General features: G+C 44.3%; 1 protein-coding gene and 1 long non-coding RNA gene across 4 annotated transcripts in view; one reads left to right on the top strand and one right to left on the bottom strand.

Annotated features, from left to right (window-relative positions):
- Window positions 1-2,587: 2,587 nt before the first annotated feature.
- Window positions 2,588-11,140, bottom strand: LOC148221296 (uncharacterized). 2 transcript variants are annotated; one of them, XR_015808277.1, is made up of 2 exons: window positions 10,828-11,140; window positions 2,588-4,058 (listed from the first exon to the last, which is right to left on the bottom strand). It is a non-coding gene; the product is annotated as an uncharacterized LOC148221296 (long non-coding RNA). The 2 variants fall into 2 exon arrangements; XR_015808276.1 differs by having other exon boundaries at window positions 4,442-10,997.
- Window positions 11,141-11,363: 223 nt separating this feature from the next.
- The window catches only part of LOC106863445 (zinc finger MYM-type protein 4), a 39,160-nt gene continuing 29,296 nt past the window's right edge, over window positions 11,364-21,227 (top strand). Inside the window, exon 1 of one of the 2 annotated variants that reach the window (XM_014892910.2) lies at window positions 11,364-11,467. In XM_014892910.2, coding sequence (XP_014748396.2) covers window positions 11,426-11,467 — 42 coding nt within the window. In that variant the 5' untranslated portion in view covers window positions 11,364-11,425. Of the gene's footprint in view, window positions 11,468-18,027; window positions 18,044-21,227 lie in introns of those variants that run through there. The other variant, XM_088178302.1, reaches the window with a different exon arrangement.

Raw genomic sequence — 21,227 nt, 5'->3', positions numbered from 1 at the left:
AAATGGCGGCTAGCTGGACGGCCTCGCCGCCGCCTTTGTCCGCCCCTAATATAGTGTCCCCACCCCCGGAAGCCCCCCCTCCTCCCCACCAGCCAACCACCGGCACCGGCAGCGGTGAATGACAAGCGAAATCACCAATAGCGTGTAGCAATTCCGCTAACTCTTTGATCTCATTGGTAACGAGCCTGCCCTCTGCCCATTGGCGCGTTTGACCGCCGACGTTGGCACGGGACGGCCCGTTAACCCCCCGCGTGCTGATTGGGCAGTTTGAGCGGCGGGAGGCGAAGTCACGGCGGGAGCGCGGGTCGTGATTGGCTGGCTCGGCTGTCTGTGAGGGGGGAGGCGCAGCGCGGGCCGTGCTGCGCGGCGCCTCAGGGCACGCTCAACCCTGGCTGTGGCTGGAAAAATGTCAAATAAACGTATTTTCAGTTTGAGCCTTCGCTTCTGCTTTGAAACCCAATCTGAGATAAAAAATGTCCGATTTATGCACTCAAGGGTGGCCGTGGAACCCCGGCGCCAACATGGGGAGTCACGTTCAGTCTGTCTTGTGTGAAAAGTCGGGCAGGGAAACAGCAAAAAAGAGCCCTGATCCAGGAACAGCGATCCGCAGTTTCTTTCCAGATTCCCTAGAAAAGCAGGACACGGCTTGGTGCGAACAAAAAGCGACGCGAAATGCACACGGTGCATTCTGAGGTGAAATATAAAGCAGCTGTACCAAGACTGTAGTGCTTACAGTCCCAACATTCCATGTTCCATTACAGAAAACAGGCCAAAAGCACATTCCATCTCCTGAGTGTCCCTGTTTTCAGCAGTGCCACGCAGGAAACACAACGTGACACCAGCATGACGTTTTATACCTTCCCTTCAACAGTGTTTCAGTCCATCCCCCTCTCAAACTCCCAGGAATGTTTCACATTCAGTTTCAGGTCTGAGAAAAACAAAATTAACTGTGAAACCCAAAGGAAAGTCCCAGGTTAATTGCATAGACCTGGAACTGTGGCAGTGCTGTGATAAAACATCATCAATCTCATAAATATTTCTGATACTCTGGGGAAGTCCAAGGCCAGTTCCATTCTTCATTGAATCGTGGAGTCACAGAATAGTTTGGGTTGGAAGGGACCTTAAAGCCCACCCTGTTCCACCCTCTGCCATGGTCAGGTACACTTTCCACTATCCCAGATTGCTCCAAGCCCCATCCAACCCGGCCCTGGACATTTCCAGGGATGGGGCAGGCGCAGATTCTCTGGGCTGTCTGGGCCAGAGCCTCCCCACCCTCACAGGGAAACAATTTCTTCCCGGTGTCAATCTAGCCCTGCCCTCTGGCAGTGGGAAGGCATTCCCCTTTGTCCTTGTAAATTATCTCTCTTCATCTTTCCTGTCTGCTCCTTCAGGTACTTAGGTCTTCCCAAAGTCTTCTTTTCTCCCAGCTGAACAATCCCAATTCTCCCAGCCTTTCCTCATAGGAGAGCAACAAAAGAAATGTCCCTGTGGCTTTATATTTTTTAAATAAAAAGGATCCACAGATTATCCTGGCTCCGAATCAATGTTTGTACAGGCTGTGGGACTTCAGCTACTTCCAAGCACTGCAGGATGAAAACTCTAGGTTGTTTTAAAATGGATTCTGGTCATGGCTGTGTGGCCAGCAGTGAGTGTTTCCACCACGAGGTGTCTCAGAGGTTAAATCACTGCAAGAACAAATTTGGGACTGGCTCTTATCACACACAAGCAACTGGCATCGCCTCCCTGTCACATCTGGTTCAGTTTCTTCAGAAAACAAATAATATTCAGTGGAAAACGGTTGAGTTTGCCTCTGTTGTGTCTTAAGTATAAGTGAACTATATTTTAGAGAGCTACTAATTTATTTTGTTCTTCAAAAGAAACAGTAAATTCTTCTCCTAATTCTGCAAAAATCTGCATGACAAAAATCAGAGCAGACAAAGGGAGGGGCAGTCTGATCTCCGCTCTGTGTCACCAAGGACAGGTCCCAAGGGAAGGGCTGGAGTTATGGCAGGAGGAGGTTAGGTTGGATATTAGGAAAAGTTCTTCCCCCAGAGGGTGCAAGGCACTGTCCAGGCTCCCCAGGGAATGGGCACAGCCCCGAGGCTGCCAGAGCTCCAGGAGCGTTTGGACAAAGCTCCAGGGATGCACAGGGTGGATTGCTGGGGTGTCTGGCATCGAGTCCACCTCGATGACCCCTTTGGATCCCTTCCAACTCAAGATATTCTGTGATTCTACGACTCTATGAAAAATCTATACAACAAAAATCTGTAGAATTTATCTGAAGTCCTCGAAGTGGCTTTGAATTTCTCCAGATCTAGTAGAGGCCAGGGTAAGAGTCCATGTTTTGCAGCTGCAATATGAGTGTTTATCCTGGTCTTTAAATCAAAGAAAAATTGATGCTTGAGCAGGATTTGAAGTAAAAACAACTTCTCTTAACAATCACCTGTTTTGTAAGTGTTCATGCTGGGCAGCTGGCTGGTTTCATATAAAAACAGACACTGAGGAAGAAAGCTTGGGATGTTCCTCCCAGTATGTTCTGCTGTAAACAAATACATCTGAGCCTGGAAATTCTCTGTGACACCGGGGATAAGAGTTGAAGTATTTCTTCATCCTTCACATTGATCTGTTTATTGGGATGTTCAGTGCACACATACATTAGTTCAGTTTAATAAGGACCACAGAAAGAAGTGAAGAAGGAAGAACTCCAGACCTTTCTTGCCCTCAAAATATTAATATATTTAAAAATAACACTAGTGTTACTACTTCTGAGGATTATCTCATACTGTACAACTGATCTAAAACTTGAATTAAGCCGTGGTAAGAAGCAGTCCATGACTAATGAGGAAAAGACCTTAGAGGAATATGACAGAGGGAATCAGGCTGACACAGAGGTGCCCAAAGTTCTGAATGTCTCAGCTGCCACGAGCACAGGATAATCCTTGGGTAATCCCTGTGTGGAGCTCAGCAGGTGATTGATTCTGATAATTTTTTTTCCCTAAACTGTTTCCTCCTGTTATAAACATAAACATAAGACTGGCAAGGAGAAATCTGAATTATGTCTGTATTATTAATTGCAGATTGTAGGAGGAAGGAGCAGCGTGTGTCCAAGCTGCTAATTAGGAATAATTACCCCATGAGGTTCTGTAAGTGTCCCAAGTACAAACAAACACGAATCTCACTAACATCCCTTCCCACTGAAGAAGTGGGAGGAGATGCCACGTCTGCACTCCCTGGGCATTCCCTGGACAATTTTGACCCAGAAGAAAACAGTTTAAGGGCTGTGTGCACAAATACCACTACATCCCAGACTAGAGGTGCTCAGGAATTTTAAGAATCAGGAAGCAAAGGGAGGAGTGGGAGGGGAGAGCAGAGCAGGGAGGCACCCAGAAGGTGCAGGGTAGAGTCCTTGCCCTGCTGCAAGTCTGTGGTACACTGGGATAAACATGCCTGGAAGAATAGGGATTCCTGCAGAATATTTAATCATTCTGGGGCTCACCACAGTGTCATGAAGAAGTGTCACCTTTGACAGAATAAAGGAGGAAGCAAAATGCCAACAGCATCACCTGGTACCTGAAGCTGAGGCAGGATGGCAGGAGTGGCCAAGAGCTGCTGCAGTGGCTCTTCAGCTCACAGCAACTTTCCTTGGCACTCAGTGATGAGGGTTCTCCTCTCCCTCCAGTGCTGTTTTCACTTCTCCTTGAGCACGATTAAATCTGCTTTCCAAGAAGTTCTTCCTCTATACCATGACAAATATGCCTATAGGCTTAAAAATAGAGAGCTCTGAGGTTGCAAAGATCTGTGACTTGACAAGATCACACAATCTGGATAAACTGGTCTTTCCCTCCTCTTGCTGCCTGTGTCTCCACTCCCAGCAGTAGCTGCTCTGCCAGTGGGCACAGTGATCCTTGGACAGTTGAGCATGCCAGGCCTGTCTTCCAAGAGGCTCCAAGAGCCCTCCATTGCCAGTGATGTTAATTGGAGTTAAGGATGCTCACTGCCTTGCAGGAATACTCAGCACAGTTGTAAGACAAAGCTGTCAATCCAGACATGTCCTTGATCTGTGGAGAGAAATGAGATAGACATAACTAGAATTTATCCTACTGCCCTAGAGTTAACAGCATCCACATCATCTATTAAGAGAACTTAATTTTCTATGGTTTTCTACTAAAAAGAATTTAATTTTGCATTTCTTCAATTGAGAGAATTTAAGACTCTGTCACATTTTGTCACCTGCTGTCACAGTCCTTTAGATGCAGCCCAGAAAGCCAGCTGTGCCCTGGGCTGCATCCAAAGGAGCTAGGCCAGCAGGCTGAGGGAGGGGGTTCTCTCAGACTACCGAGAATACTGCATTCAGTTCTGGTGCCCCCAACATAAGGGGAACATGGAACTGTTGGAGCAAATCAAGGGGAGGGACATGAATTTGATGAAGAGGTTGGAGCACCTTCCCTATGGAGACAGCCTGGGAGAGCTGGGGCTGTTCAGCTGGAGAAGAGAAGCTTGTTTGGAGACCCCACAGCACCTTCCAGGATCTGCAGGGGCTTCCAGGAAAGCTGGAGAGGGACTCTGCATCAGCAACTGGAGTCACGGGATAAGGAGGAATGGCTTCCCACTGAAAAGGGGAAATTCAGGCTTAATATGGAAGAAATTCTCCCTTGTGAGAGTGGGCACAGGTTGCCCACAGAAGCTGTGGCTGTCCCTGGATCCCTGGAAGTGTCCAAAGCCAGGTTGGACACTGGGGCTTGGAGCACACTGGGATGGTGGAAGGTGTCCCTGCCCATGGCAAGGGGTGGAATTGGATGGACTTTAAGGTCCCTTCCAACACAAACCAGTCTGGGGTTCCGTGACAATAATTACGTGGCAAGAATGGGATGTAACTTACAGAGAATCCTGTTCTCACAGAGACAATCAGGGAAACAGATACATCAACTCTGCAAAATCCCAGCAGTTCTGAGCTGAGCTCTGCTTAATGTTTGGCTATGCATGGAATGTCAGTGGGGCAGAAGGGAGCAGACTCACAATGCTGTGTTTCATCAGGCTGCCATGACCTTCTCAAAAATCTAAAGACTGGCAATGTCTTCTCTGTATATATATTTTTACATCCACTGCTATTTGCAAAAGACAAACACGAAAGAGGGAACAGAAAATCAAAATCTTTTTTTTTCATAACACAAAAGTAGTGGAAATATTAAAATAAACAGTTTTATTCTGCATTTGGAAAAAGTGATGTAGTCACAGCACAAATTCAGAATGATACTAAAAAGCAGCAACCAGAGTTTGCGAGTGGGCAGTTTTCCAATAAAGATTAGAGAGGAAGTCTCCAAAGAACACAAATGGCCAAAGAACTCCAGAGGTTGTTCATGTCACTCTTTAGTGACTCTCCGAAGACACAGATAAAATTAATCCTGCTGTAGCATCAGGCACTTGAAGACACTTCCCAGAGGATTACTGCTCTGACAACCTGACATCTATCCCAGACCTTGAGCACAATCAGATTTTGTAAAAGTCTAGCAGTTCCCTTTTTAAAAATTAGTTTTGGCACCTTATTATGGTAAATAATAAGATCTAAACATCACAGTATCAAGATGGCTAGCAGAGCCTGCAAGCAGTCTGAAATGTCTTGTGCAGGTTTTATTGATCTCACCCCATTTCACTCACAGGGTGAGCTTGGTGCCAACATGAACTCTCCCACTGCCAAAGCACCACAGGGCTGTCATGGGGAGGAGGTTTACTTGGGGTGGGAGTTTAGATTTTCTGCAGGGAGACAAGAGCAGATAGAAAAACAAAAGGAAAGACACAAAAGTGAAGAGAAAACTCGTATTTTCTTTCTTCTGCTTCAACAAAAGAATCTGCCATGAACCTGCTACAAAACTTCTGTTACTATAAACTGGATTTCCATTAGAAAAACTTTCCAATAAGTCTGTCCTGGCAGCACAAGAAAGGCATGGATATAGGTGGAAAATAGATAATGACTGTAATAAGAAAACCAAGTGCAACAAAGAGAAATTTTCTGCTTGCTCTTATGGCAACCTCCACCCACCAATCTGCTGTGGATGAGATACATCCATGTCCCAAGAGTGCATTGAGCTGGTGGTCTACAGTTAAGTAAGAAACTCAGTTCTCTGTCTGGATTTTGTGCTTCTGCCGTAGAATTTTTCCCAACAGATCACCCAGTACAAAAAATAAGCTTCAAAATGGTTCACTGATGATTTTTAAGGCTCCAGAGTAAGAAAGACACAGACTCCCTGATGCAGAGCAGCATCAGCTGTTTGTAACACAGAATTAGCTGTAAAAGTCTGCATCCCACATCTACACATTGGTCACTGTCTGTTTAAATATTTCATGATGTGTGCAATTAAGTTCTTTCCTCCCTGTTGACTCTGTGACTTTAGAAATCCAAAGTATTTATCTTGACCCATGTTGTGGGCTTATTTTCACATTTGCACACTGACAATGAATCAAAACAATTTATTTTGTATTTACAACCAGATTCACTTTGGGAAGCTGAGAGCTGCCATATCTGGTGTGCAAAACCTGCTGTCTGGCATATTTGGAAAACAAAGCCTGTGTTATTGAGACCTAAAAAGAGGATGCAAAATAGATTTATAATTATTATAATTAGAATAAAAGCATGATTGCACTGAACTTAAATCCTGGTCCAAATTTCATACACATGCACGAACCATTCAAACAGAAATTAACTTCGTAATTAATATTGGATCATTCCTATTGCAAAAAAGGCACTATTAATTATTGATGATGCTTGTGCTTTTCCCGAGCTGTTTCCATCTTTTCCCCTCCAGTTCATGGAGTGCTGGGAGTAATGCAGCATGTACAAATAAATCACCCAGAGGTGTGTAAGTTACTCTATGCTCCTGCACGCAGGAGAACCTGCCCCTGGATGTTCTTATCAAGCAGAATACAGAGGGGCATTTGTTTTCATGAGCAGAGCTAGAATATTCTCTTTAGAGTTCAGCTTCCTTCTTTCATCCCACCCACCACCAGACACTTCCTGACATTTCTCCTGCAGGCAGAGCAAGGCAACTGCCTTTTTTTCCTTTTTTTTTTTCCTCTTTCAACGGCTGCTCCTTCAGTTATCTGTGGGTGGTGGGGGAAGGGGATGTTATCTCAACAGCAAACACAGCCAGAGCAAGTCTGGGAATGAGGGGGAGTTTCAGGATGGAAATAGGCCCCTGCCAGCCCTCCTGCGTCTGTGTCTCTATGACTAAGCATTCGCCTTTTAAAACTTGGCTTTTCTCTTTCCTTGATCCTTGTTGTTTCCAAGCCTCCTGTTCCCCTTTGTCCCGGCAGCTCCTGACATCACCAGCGCCAGGGAAACGCAAATCCCACCCAGCACGTGGAGGGACAAAGCCAGAGCAGCCCCCGAGCTGGGACACAAACCCACGTCCTCACTGTCCCCGGGTGTCCCCCGTCTGCTCAGGGCCCGAGAGGAGATGCCACTGCAACTGCTTTTCCACTGAAATATTCCCTGTATTTTCTTACAGCATTACAGCCCTGCCTTGGAGGACTCTGCAGTACAAGAACACCTAAAATTAAGAGGTGTCCACAGTTTTGCCCATCTCTGGAACAGGAAAGGCACTGGCTGCTCATCTCCACATCTCTTCACAGTCGATAACAACAAGGACAAAGAAGGGCCCAAAGCACCACATGGTTTAATGGTGAATGTGGTGGTAGTACTGTGTGGGTGGTTGGATTTGGTGATCTTAGAGCTCTTTCCCAACATTAATAAGTTCATGATTCCTTATGGGTACAACATCTGCAACAGCCATGATTTCCTCCACCTATCTGCCAAAGCTGTCCTGTTTGGATGCTCGGTAGAAAGGAAACAAGGTTATTTGTTGTTATTAATTCGTGTTTGGCCCAAAACACACAGCAGGGCTGTTCCACCTGCAGCTGGAATTCTCTGCAGAGATCCCATGCTGGAGCAGAGGCAGGAATGCCCAGCCCAAACCCACGGGGCTGGCAGGTTTGCAGGAGTGCCCAGCCCCACTCTGTACAGCTGGCAGGTTTTCTGGGTGATCTATATTCAGCTGTGCATGCCCGTGGGGATGTGCAAAGATCATTCATCCAGTTCACTGAACTGCAGCCTGCATGTAGAGGGGGTTTCGTGCTTCCTTTTTAAATGTCACTGGTTTAAAGAGGAATAGTCTCGTGCAGGATTGTGCAGCAGATTGGAATATAGACACTCCAGGGGTGAATTAAAAAGCAATTCAAAAACAATAGTGTGAAACAATCTTATCTTTTCCCTGCCTTATCCAGGCATTTATCTTGGTCTGTTCTGCTGTAGTCATCACCACATTATCTACGTATTCTGCAGTGCCTTTTTTAGCCACATTAGTACACAGACAGCTCATGTAAAATCACAGAATCATGGAATGGTTTGGGTTGGAAGGGACCTTAAAGATCATCTTGTTCCAAACCTTGCCATGGGCAGGGACACCTTCCACTATCCCAGGTTGCTCCAAGCCCCATCCAGCCTGGCCTTGGACACTTCCAGGGATGAGACAGCCACAGCTTCTCTGGGCAACCTGTGCCAGGGCCTCTTGTGAACACACAGAGCCCACTGTTCCTTCACAGGGCACAATTCCTTCCAAATATCCCATCTAACCCTGCCCTCTGGCAGTGGGGAGTCATTTCCCATTGTCCTGTCACTCCAAGCCCTTGGAAACGGTCTCTCTCCATCTTTCCTGTTGTCCCCTTCAGGCACTGGAAGGCCACAATCAAATCTTCCCAACACCCAAGAGTCAGGAGTCTGAACAAGCTGAAGAACGTCCTGTTCTGGTTCCAACATCCTACAGAAAATGGACTGGGATGTCTCAGACCACACCAGGGTTGATCTGGCTTTAAATGGTGGCTCTCACTGTCACCCCCTCGTCTGTCCATTGTAGCAGCAGCCTCAGCAAACCTGCAGCAGGCAGAGATTTCAACAGCACGTGGCTGATTTATGATCTATTGTAGTGACAGATCTATTTCTCACAGAATATTTCGTACAGTGGCCTGAAAGAGTTTTCTGCTGGATGTTGAAAATTCAGATACTTCCATCATTCCTTGATTTACTTAGAAGAATCACACAATGACACAAAGATGTCTGTTTCCATTCAAATGCTCCAACAAGTTCATTTTATACCATACTATGGAAATTTACAATGGAAAAGAAGTTACAGTAGTTTTGTTGAGTTTTGTGACGCCACGAGAGTTCTTGTGGTATCTGAGGTTATCCTGAGTGGCTGAGCATTTGACACTGGGATGACATGAAAACAGAGGTTTAATCAACACAAAAACACCCACAATTGCTAAACTTCAGCCTGAAAATAAGAAGGCAACTTTTGCAAAGCCTCAGAAACCAGAGGGCAAAAAGAAAAAGCAAGTTTACTTTCCTAAATATCTTAATTCCTAAACCAAACTCAAACTTTTAAGGTCTTCCTCCTACTTGAATTTCTTAGCATTTTTGTTAACAAATATTTATTCTTTATTTTATTTATTATGTAGTAAATTTATTTCTGTTTTCTATCTTCCTAGAAAATCCCAATAAATCCCTATTAAATTTTTAATTGCTATTTTATTTTGTCCCCATTTAAAAAAGATTAAATTATTAATGCTTTTCATTTGTAGCTATCTAAAGATAAAATTACTTTTTAAAATTATTATAAAATTTCACATCAGGATCACAGTCCACATATAACAGCTTTTGTCATTAAAAAAACCCAAAATCTTTGAGAAATTTCACAAAACAACTCATCAACTAGAATTATTTTAGACTTCACGATAAGGATTATTTTAATTTAGACTTGAGGATGAGGATTATTGCATAAGCGAAAAGCATTAATTATTAAATTATCACATTAATTATCTCTCTGTCCTTGGAGTGCCATCATTTCTAAGAGAGACCTGATAGGATTTCCTAAATGAATCCAAGTATTCTGTATCCAGCATTTCAGGCCAGCAGAAGGACAGTGTTTATAGAAGGATCACTTCAGTCACCACTGAAATGCAGCTGCAGTTCAGCATCAGCCTATAATTGCGTAAATCAGATAAACTGGGAAGTGGAGATTTCCTTTAAGACCAAGTTTTAATTAGCAGATAGATTATTTAATTGTTAAAGAGACAGGAACACAATGTCCTTATCAACTTCTGGGTGCTAGCAATGTCCGATATTGCTGACAATAAAAAACCTCAATAATCTGTATCTCACACATGGTTTCAAAGGTTTTCTTAATAAGCCATTATTGTTCATTGGCTACATGTTGCATAGTTCTCTTTCAATTAGTGTCCTATCTTCTACTGATTAACGATTCTCTAGCTTTTCGTGCTAATTAGTGCCATGCTCAGTGTTTCTCTTCTTTTGGGTTGGAGGTTGTGATCTCCCCCTATCAGAATTACCCTTCACCCAGCTGGAGTTGATTCAGCACAATTGCCAGGTTGGGTTTATTTATTAGTTCGTTCCTCATCTTGGCAGTCCTGCCACATGTCTTTGCTGCCCATAAATTGTGCATTTCCTGTGTCCACCAGCATCGGCGCATCCTTTTCCCCAGGCTTTGTTAAACTCCCCCTAGGTCTGAGATAATGAAGCATGTCCAGGCCTAAACCTTAACAAGGCAACTCTACCGACAATAACTTGTTTCTCTAACACCTGGACATCACTTAGAGCTTGTCAGCTGCTATTTGTTTCACGGATTAAACCTCCCTTCTTGTTGACAAGGCTTGAAAGCACACACTCATCAAACATCACAGAACATCCTTAAGAAAATTTCTACATATTCCACATTTTGCGACAGTACCAACAAAGGTCAAACTCAGTAAAAAAGTTACTTAATTCAGAGTGGATGAATTCACGAATGACGGAGCAGAGGTACAAGAGGCAGAACAGGTGAGGTGGGCGCCACGGCGGCGAGAGGCCGTGAGGGCGGTGCTGTGGCCTGGCCAGGCCCTCACCCCGGCGACGCCTGAGGAGCCAGGAGACCACCGACCACCTGCCGCCACCGCCGCATCCCCGGCAGCCACGCCACGAAGTCACCGCGCCCGTATCGCCGCTGGAGGCCCCGTGAGGGCGGCGGAGCCACCGGGCCGCTCCCGCCGCGGGATCCCGGAGCGTCTCCCCCTCCCCGGGGGCACCCCCGACCCCGCCGAGCCCCCGCCGCGCCTGCGCGGGCGCGCGCAGGCGCGCGGCGCATGCGCGGAGCGGCCGCGCGCTGGGCTGGTCGGGGCAGCTCCGGGAGCAGCGGCCGCGGCCTGGCGGGTCCGAGCCCCCCCCCGCCGCCCTCAGGGAGCCGCCGGGCCCCCCCCTCAGCCCCGCCCGCCGCGCCGAGGAGCCCCCCGGAGCCGCCGCCTCCCGGAGCGCGGGGGAGGCTGAGAGGGAGTGACCCCCGGCCCCTCGCCCCGGGCTGGGACAGCTGAGGGGGGGCGCAACATGGCGGAGGCCAAGGAGGAGGGGCCCGGCCCCCGCGGCAGGGTGAGTGGGGGGCGCGGGGGGCGCGGGCGGGGGCGGGATGCGGCGGGCGAGGCGCGGCCCCGCCGGGGGTCCCGAGGGCACCGAGCCCGCACGAGCTGCCCGGCCCCAGACCGGCAGCGCTGCCCCTCCGACCTCGGGGCCCTTCAGCTTCCTCTCCCCCAGGGCAGTGTCCGAGCATCATCGCCACGAGCGTCTTGGCATCACTTAATTAATAAACTTGCAGCTAACCAGGAGCTGTCGTCACCGTCCGTCTCCTTGTTTGAAGCACGATGTCCTTGCTGCTCCTCTTAATTTCAGTTGTCCATGTCAGGCCAGAGTGAGTTAAGATGGCAGCACCATCCACTTCTTGGGTGCTTAGACTGTAACCATGGAGTGACTTCTCTTAGCCATGGCCATCCCAGGATTTGGCTGTAACCCTTGGTGACTTCCATTAGCCATGCCCCTTCCAGGACTTGGCTGTAACCCTTATGCCAGTACCTTTAGCCATGAACATCCCAGCTCTTGGTCCTTTGTTGTCACACCTTGGGCCATCATTGTCACCCTTTGGTCTGTAAGCACACTGTCCATTCTCATCTATTTGGGTATCATAGAATCATTAAGGTTGGAAAACGCCTCCAAGATGATGAAGTCCAACTTTATGTGAAGAGTTACTTCATCTCTAAACCAGTGGAAGGTTCTTTGTGGCCAACACTTTGTAGCTGTGAAGGAACCATGGGTGAATGTTTTAAGCGGTGCTGAAAATAATCTTGCCATGAATCCAGTCCTCTTTCCTGCACACATATAGCATTTGGTTGAAAGCTTTTTGCCAGGAATGAGGTTTAAATCATGTTTGTGCCTGTGTGGTAGAGTCCATAGCCCACTACAAGACTGAGCTGTCCAGTTCCCTTTTTCCAAAGATGAAGAAGCTTTCCCATTCTCCAGCCTTGGGACAGACAAGAGCAGAGGCTCAAGTTTTCCACTGGGGCTTGGGAGAGAAGTTAACTGCTGAACTTGTATCAGGGCAAAACTTGTGATTACACTGAAACTAATTGTTACCAAACAGAACATGACTTCCCAGGATCTCACTGGGTGAGTTGTGTAGATGTCTGACTACTCTGCACTTAGGGAATGAACATCATGTGTGAATTTCTTAGACCTGTGTCTTTCAAACACTTTATTTATTGGCTCCAGGAATTTTGTAGAATTGCTCACAGACAGTACATAAACATGCAGGTCATTGAGGGTATCAAATATTGGCTAGCTGCAGGAAGTCTGAAGGGAAATGGCTGCATGTGACGGTCAATTGAGAAATCTTGAAATAAACTTCATTGAAATGTTAGTGGGCATAAGGAAGTACTTTTACACCATGAGGACAGTCAAGTGTTGGAGCAGGTTGCTCAGAGGTCGTGCAGTCTGTCCTGGTGTCTCTGCTTCCTTCATGCTCATTGCCTTGACATGCTCCGTTTATCTGTAGAGTTACATGGTGTCACCTGCAGAAAAAAGAGAATATTGCCTTCTTTCTTCCCAAGCTTGTCAGTTTTTCACTGAGGAATAACAAATATCCTCTGGTCAATATCATCTTCATTGATTTTGGGAAAAATAATTTCTCTCTCCTAATTATTCCCTGGGTGCCAAGTCTGGAAGTCTCTATCAGTTACTACTCCACATGTCCCTGTAGGTTATGGAAATCCTCTCGTGCTGTTGGCACTGACAATGTTCTCTGCCCCTGCTGAAGCAGAGGACTTCAGTAAAATTTAGGAATGATCCAGGGAAGTGGTGTTGCCCTGGGCAAGTAAGTTAGGAAAGAGGAAACACAACTTGATCGTGAGGCATCATCCCAGTGCTGGTTTTGTGCCAAGATCTTCTTGAGGAACAAGGGGAGAAGTGAATCCTGGGCTGCTGCAAATGCTGATGGAGCCTGTGAGGAGTGAGATTAGCAAACTGGAAATTCAGCACACAGAGACCTCCTAATAATTAATGAGGTCATGGAAGACCTGCATATCCCAGTTCTCTTCCCCATGGTGGCCCAGTTCCCATTCTACAGGAGGTCATGATTTTGGAGTCTTCCAAGGCTTGTGCCTAAGGCATAACAAGCATTTCTTATAAAAATTATTTTCCTTTGTGTGGAGAAAATAAGGACTAATTTAATGATTTCTTTAGACGGGAGCTTAGCAGTTGGTGGTGTTTTCAGAATTGTTCTTTTCAGTATTAGAATCTCTGCAATTATTCCAGAAGCACATACACTGAAACTGGCATGTTGCAAATTCCATGGATAAGCAGTCACCATCTTTTAACTCAATCCATGAGCAAGCAACAAACTAAAGAATAAAGTTTTTGCCAGTCTAAGACTGACAAAAGTTTATCTAATTTGATTTTTAATAGGTTTTGGTGAGTTTTTATTGTAAATTGTTTTAGAGCAGTTTAATTTCTGCCTTACATCAAACTGTTATGTATGTTAAGGAAAACATTTGCTACATAAGAGCAATATTAACTTGAAAGAAAGATATCTGCTAGTATGTTCTTTGTGTTGTTCATAAAAATATTTATGGAAATTCAACTTTAATTTGTCTATAATATGATTGTTTTGAACGGTTAATTGTTTTGACTGGAATGTTAATTTATTTACAACAGTTGTCAATAACCCTTTGGACTAGACAGGCAGTTTGGGCTGTACTGAAATTTGACACTTGGGCTGTTGGAAATTAATGTGGTGTGAACAGGTGAACGCTTGGGTGTCCACATCAATAAGACAGGTGTTTGCAAAAGATTTTTAATTTTGCATGACAGTAATTAAAAATTGAAGAGCTTCTCATTTATAAAGTTTTGTTGCCGAATTACTCCAGAATTGTACAAAGATGATGAAAATGTTTCTCTGCCAAGGCTTGTTCACCTCTCAAAGGATGTTTTAATGTCATAATCTTTAAATTCTCTTTCCTAAAACGAGCCTAATGGATCCCAGACATTTAGGTTAAGACTTTTCACGTTGTGTAAAATACAGAAAATTAAGTCAGCTCTTTGTGGCCAATTCAAGGCCTTTTGCATCTTTAGACTTGTGGAATTTAATTCTGAAATCACTCACAATGTTCTTGAGTGGTCCTCTCAACTCTTGTCTCATTAGGGGTTGGAACTGGATGATCTTTAAGGTCCCTTCCAACCCAAACCATCCTGTGATTCTGCAATCAATGACTCTTGTACCCCATCATTCCTTCCAGAATGCCTTTCCTAAATAAGTCTTAGAGGAAGTTTTCTCTCACAAACTTGCAGGTTTCTGTCAATGGCTACCTCAGTTCAGATGATTTCCATCATCCATTCCATGAGTGTGGTAAAGGCCTGAGAGCTCTTGGACCTCATTCATGCTGTTGCTTGTGACATTCGTTCTCTGGGATCCTCCAAACTCCTAAAAAGGTTTCTGCAGCAGAGAATAATTCATTGAGGACGTGGCAGCAGAACTGGGGGTTCTCAGAGTGTCCATCCTCTTAGCCTGTGTTCAGCCTGTAGTGCCATTCTCTTTTCCTCTGGAAGTGCTCCTCAGAAATTCCAAGGGAAATAAAAAGTTTAAGAGACTTGCTTTACCAAACTGATATTGATCCAAAAATTATGTGATGTATCTGTCCTTTCTGTAAATACTGATTGAAGGATGATGGTAATATATTTAATTTTGGTTACCGTGTTTCCTACTGCTTTAGATAAATTTGTTTAATTCTAAGAGTAGCTTGAAGTATTATAGGAGTTGCCTCTAGATTAGATAGTTTTAAAGTATGTTGTGTCTAATGCCTTTGAATTTTTTAGTAAAGGATGTATGATAACCAATTATTTAATAACTAAAATTTAATACATTGGATTTTTGGTGACAAAGCCAAGATTTTAATTCTACATTTCGTCCTTTTCCCTTTTGATAGCTGGGCCACAGTCTCAGGGCAGGATAAATTGCTGCTGCCAGAATTCCTTAATTTCCTTTGGAAAGAGAGGAAACCTGAAGCATTAGCCTAATAAACTAATGTTTAGTTGTCTAAATTTAGGTGAGAAGACTTGAAACAGAATTAGCAGAACTATACAGAGTTATTCCCACAGGAGACATTTTGGAGTACTTCCTTTTTTATTATTATTTTTTAAATAACTTATTTGTGTACTTCTGTGAATCTTGATATTTCTTAAAAGAGTTGAAAGTACATGAAAAGATTTCATCTGTATTGAAATTCATCTTTAAATGGTGCCGTTTGCTCAGAAAGCTTTATGAAGTACAGTTAATGCAGGCTATTAACAGGATTTTATTGTGTTTAATCATGGAAAAGGCAAAAAGGAAGCCAGAGTTAGGAAGGTACTTTGAAGAATGAAGCAGATATTTTGTCTCTTTGAGGATAGAAACACTGAAATAGAATTAGATGTACATCCAGGCTCTCCCATTTGCACTGAACTGCTAGGAGAAGGGAAAGGACTTGCAGTACCTGATGGAGCTGAGCCCAGTCACCAGTGTGGGGCTGGGAACACAAACCAGCCTGGGCAGGAGATGGTCCCGCTGTGTTTGTCAAGCAAAAAGTGTAAATTGTAAGTTGTAAATTTTCCCAATTGGTGCACAAAACCACCTTGTGGGTTTCTTAATTGAGGACAGATTTTAATGACAAGCAGAAAACTTCAGGTTCAACAGTTCACTCTCTTTAAAAATTAATTTACAGTGGGTTGAGGCTTTTTTCTCCTATTAGGAATATAGCTAGTAGCAACTAATTACTAACATAGTTAATCATCTTTCTGGAAGAGACATTGAGTAGAGTAATCTTCCCGAGGTTCTAGTGCTGCTGCTCCACCCTGGATTGTAACTATTGGTGCTTCTGAGTTGTATTCCATGGACTGGCTTTCCCTCAACCACACGGTGGTGGGTCTCTCTTAATGAGCTGTTCAGCTTCTGAGCTAAATGGAATTAAGGGGATTCCATGCTTTGTAGAACATAATCTTCTCACTAGCCATACTTCTGAAAGCTTTGGCCAAAAGCACACATTTGTGATCTGGCCTGCTTATGGAATAAGTTAAAATATGTAAGTGAACTGAAACACTTGGTTTGGAGTAAGTAACTGTTGAGCATCACAGCATAAACATACATATTGTGACACAGACCCTGCTCTGATATTGGGCATTTTTACATCTTTGTAATTTCTATTTAGTTTTCCTGCTTTATGCTGTGAGAAACTGGAATTATTTTTATTTCAGTTCATTTAGAGCCTTAGTGTAACCAAAATCTCAGCCTTAGTGTAACCAAAATCCCAGCCTTAGTGGTTGTGTCTTACCAGCAGCAGAGAAGTTCAGCACAGAGCCAGGGGTGAGGTTTTGAGGAAGAAGTTCTTTGTTTGGAAATATAGTCTTTCTTGTGGATGTCTTGGTTTGTGTGCTTGCTGTGTGGTTTGTGTCTGTGTGTGTTTCTTAATTGCAAATCCCAAAGCACATCAAAATCTGGTGTATTTGCAAAGACCATTGCAAGGTAATTTGTTGTAAATTACAAATATTCGGGAGAAATTCTTCCCTTTGAACGTAGTGAAGCTCTGGTACAGGTTGCCCAGAGAAGCTGTGGTTGCCCCATCTCTGGAAGTGTCCAAGGCCAGGTTGGATGGGGCTTGGAGCAACCTGGGACAGTGGAAGTTGTCCCTGCCCATAACAAGGAGTGGAACAGGATGGGCTTTAAGGTCCCTTCCAACCCAAAACATTCTGAGATTCTGTGGTTGCAAGGTGAAAGCATCACATTTGGAGCTGCTTCCTTCTCAAATCCATGATTTGGTGGTGAATGGGAGAAGAGCTTGGATCCTCCTTAGGGCTTTTGTATAGATTAAACCCACCAATATTCCAGAAAAAATAAGGCTCTCTGTGACTTCTGTGTGTTTGACAAATTCATCTTGCTTCCATACATGTTGGTTACAGCATGCAGGTTCTTTGTGTGTGCTGGGTGGGTATGGAAACTGTAGGGTTTGGAATTGGCCTGTGACTATTCCAAAAGCTCAGGAATATCAGAAAAGCTTGGTGACAGAAAGGGACGGTAAACTTCCATGCTGAGCTGCTCCCTGTGATTTCTGGTGAATCATCCAGAATTCTTAAAATGTAGAAATGAAAGGGGAGCAGCACGTGCCTAAATCATCTGTCCTCACACTTAAAAATTGAAGATTTGTGAGTGAGATGCAAAGTAAAACTGTATTTCCTGAACAGAATATAGGGAGCCACAAGCAGCTGGGAAATGCCTGCTTTTTCACATGTACTGAAGCTTGTTTGGGATTTGCCTTTAAAAACTCCCATCACCATCTCCGCTGTATTACCTTCAGACTAGATTAAAAACAATCTTTTCAAGTGTTCAGCGTGGCTCATGGAAGCCTCAGAGGCTCCCCCCCAGCCGAGCTCACGCTGTCCCTCTCCCCAGAAGGGCTCTGGGCCCGTTCCCCGGCGGTGCCGGGGGTCCCGGAGCCGGCTAGGGGGGGCTCTGCCGGCCCAGCCGCGCTCGGCTCTATGGCTGTGACCCCGCCAGGTTCTCTTCCTGCCGCAGCCTTTCTTTTCCTGTGGCAGGTATCTGCAGCAGCCTGGCTCTTTGTTACCCTGGCTCTTGGCTCCCCAGGTGCTCCGAAGGTAGGAATCGGCAGGGCTGGCCGTGTTTCAGTGGGAAGCAGCTCCGGCAGGACCCGCTGTGGGATTCTGTGCGTGCCGTGGAGTTGTGCGGTGGCAGAGGTGCAGCGCCGTTGGCTGCCTGCCTGCCTGGCATCCCTGCCAGGGCCGCCTCATGTGGAAAAGGTCAGGGGATGCTTCCCGAGCTCATCCCACCTGCCTCAAGAATAGCGATTGATATTTCAATTCCTTCTTTATTTTCTTTTTTTTTTTGTTGTTTCAAACAGTGTCTTGTCAGTTGAATGAATTGTGGAGTGGGGTTATGCTGTGCATAGAGGCACAGGGAAAGTACAGGCAAACTGAGAATCATTTCTGACTGTTTTTAATTGCAGTTCTCTTAACATCTGCTTCCTTTCCACAGTTTGCTTATGGGTATGTTAAAATCTAGGATCAGACTTCAGAAGCTTACTAGAAAGACGTGTCTCTGTGTGTAAAGTAGTTACACTGTTTTGTTTATTTTTTAATGGAATTCTCTGTTTTGCATGCAAAGCAGTACTTCAGCCATAGGCAGCTTCTCTCTTTATATTGTGCAAAAATAATCTATGAGCTGTTTGATTTATGGATGCCATGGCAATGTTGATCACCATTAAGGTATGGATCAGTTTTTTAGTTATTTCAAATTAGGACATTGTATTGAAGTGTAAATATGTGTCCTTCTGTCCCCTGCTCCCAGCAAAGGCAGGTCAGTGCTGAGGCTGTGACACTGCTCCCTTAGAGTCTCATGTACATCTATAAAAATATAGTGACATATCTGGTGGAATTTTATTTTTTTTACAAAAGCAGTGCTTTATTTTTAGAGTATTTAACTTTAAGCAAGTCACATTGCTTTCAGAAACACTTCATTGTTTTGTCACCATTTCTATATTCTTGTTTCATTTCATTCATTCATTCATTTATTTGTTTTTTACAGCCTGAGTAGGCAGAGCACTACTTTGTGTGCAGTGCTAGCTAATGAGGCAGTCACTAAGAAGGATATAGCCTAAAACATTGAATTTCACTAATACCACATTCAAACTGTTCTTGTATTAAACTCTTAGAGAGTTAAATGATTAAAAACTCTTAAGAGTTATTATTCTCTGGCAAATATCGGTCAAGGTGATTTAATGAAGGTGTTTTAGACTATTATATTATTGAATTTTATTTTACAACTGCAAGTGTGTTTTGAGAACTGAGTTGAAGAGTTGAAGCCTCAGTATTTGAACAGAAAACTCTGTTCCTAGGACTTTCCTTTTGTAGTTATCAAGGACTTAGTGTGGGGTGTTGAGGTGCCTCTCTCTTTAGATCTGGCAAAAGTGATCCAGAAGAAATGCCATCAGTTGCACGTTTGCCCCTCAAAAACTCCACTTCTCACTAAATCTTAAAAAATCTGAGCAGAAGAAATAAAGGGAATTAATGGTGATGCTGGCTAATGAAAGGAGGCATGAGGACTGGAGAGAGGGAATTGTCTTGCAGAACTGTAATAGAACAATATAGAAATAGGAAGTCGGGTGTAGTTCACATTTCTGTGTGATACAAAACCCTAATCCAGTTAAAAGCTAACATACATGATTGATTAGAGTGATACATTTTTGTAACTGGTGACATACAAAATTCCCTCCTAAGATGGCATTAAACAAGATTGTAATGACATTGGGGAAGGAACTAGAAGTGTATAACTGAGAGAATACCCCACATTAATGCAGAAAAAAAAAAGCTCTAATTTCAGGGACAGTCCAGTTATAGACTTACAGAATGAGTAACTTGTTGGGGATATATATATATATTTATGTGTGTGTAGATACATGTGTGTACACACACACTATCATCCAAACACTTTCCCTGGTTTTCTCCCTTTGAATTTACACTATGTGGGAGTTCTGATGCTGTTCACAGTCAGAAACTAGATGGTGGCTTAGATAAGGCTGCTGGTACTGTCAGATGCTGGAATTCCTGGTTTATAAATATTTCCAGGGAAAGCTTTTGACCACAGACACAGATCTTCCTCTGTATTTGAAAATCTTTTGAAAGAAGACAGCCAAGATAATCTCTTCATAGCCTCACAAAATAATGAGGAAAGAAACAAAACAGGGTTGTTTTTTTTCTCTAGGATGGCCCTGTGTTTGGATTCTCTCCAGGTAGATTTGAAATGTTTTCCAGCTTCTCCATAATATTTATGGGAGTCCCTCATGCTCTTGCAGGTGGCCCCTTGTGCTGACTTGCCTGTTAGTGTTTCTTGGAATGAAACAATTAGAGAGATCCACACTGCAAAATGTATCCCTTGCTAATATCAGCATTCCTGGGGTTGTCAGCTGTTGGCAAAAGATTTGTTACCAGGAGAAGAGGAGAAGGAATACCTCGAGTTTGGATGTGTAGGGCAACCAGGGTTGTGAAGGACCTGGAATACTTTCCCCCAGATACTCTGGGTCTCAAAAGAGTTAAAGAACTACTTTCATACAAATCTACTCTGAGAAAAGGATGAGCTCATGTGAAAACTCCCTATATCCTACCATCAAATTCTGTTGTGACATTTTTGGAGAGGATAGAGAATTCCTGACAGGAAGCAAAAAAGGATCAGAAAGGTCAGTGTAGAGTCGAGGACTCTGGGCTATTGTTTGCCTCCCAAAACTTTATGCTCTGTTATTATCAAATGGCAACAAGTTCCTTTCCATGTTCTTCTCTAAAAGCAGCCCACCCCTGCTGTCCCTGTCCTCAGCAGCCTGTATGAGCACTAGTATATCCAGTATTTATGGGAATTAGTTTTACACCTGTGTAAACTTAGTTGACTGTGAATGGGCTTCTAGATCAACATTAAAGTTCCATCTCCCAGACACTCCTGAGATCATAACAGCAGGAACAGAGCTGAGGCCTTGCAAACCTTCCTGGCAGGTGTTTCCTTACTCTTTGCCTGTAGATAATTATATGGAGGAGACTTGCATCAGCCTTGTGGAACTGTAACCTTGTTTTGTTTTGTTTTGGTTCTGTGTTTCACTTTTCCAGCCTCAAGTGTCTGCTCAGAGAAACTGGAAAGTTCTGGTGCAGTATCCAGCTGACTTGATACCATGCTGGACAGGTCCTCACTATTCCATGTGTGTCCAGTTAAGCTGAAGGAGCTACCTTGTCTTTGCAGACCTGCAAGTGGTATTGGAAAGGGACTTTTTGCCATCAAATG

Source organism: Sturnus vulgaris, chromosome 24 (assembly GCF_052056855.1).
Source record: "Sturnus vulgaris isolate bStuVul1 chromosome 24, bStuVul1.hap1, whole genome shotgun sequence".
NCBI lineage: Eukaryota > Metazoa > Chordata > Aves > Passeriformes > Sturnidae > Sturnus > Sturnus vulgaris.
Note: the sequence above shows the minus strand (reverse complement) of the source record. Positions and strands in the feature narration are given on the sequence as shown.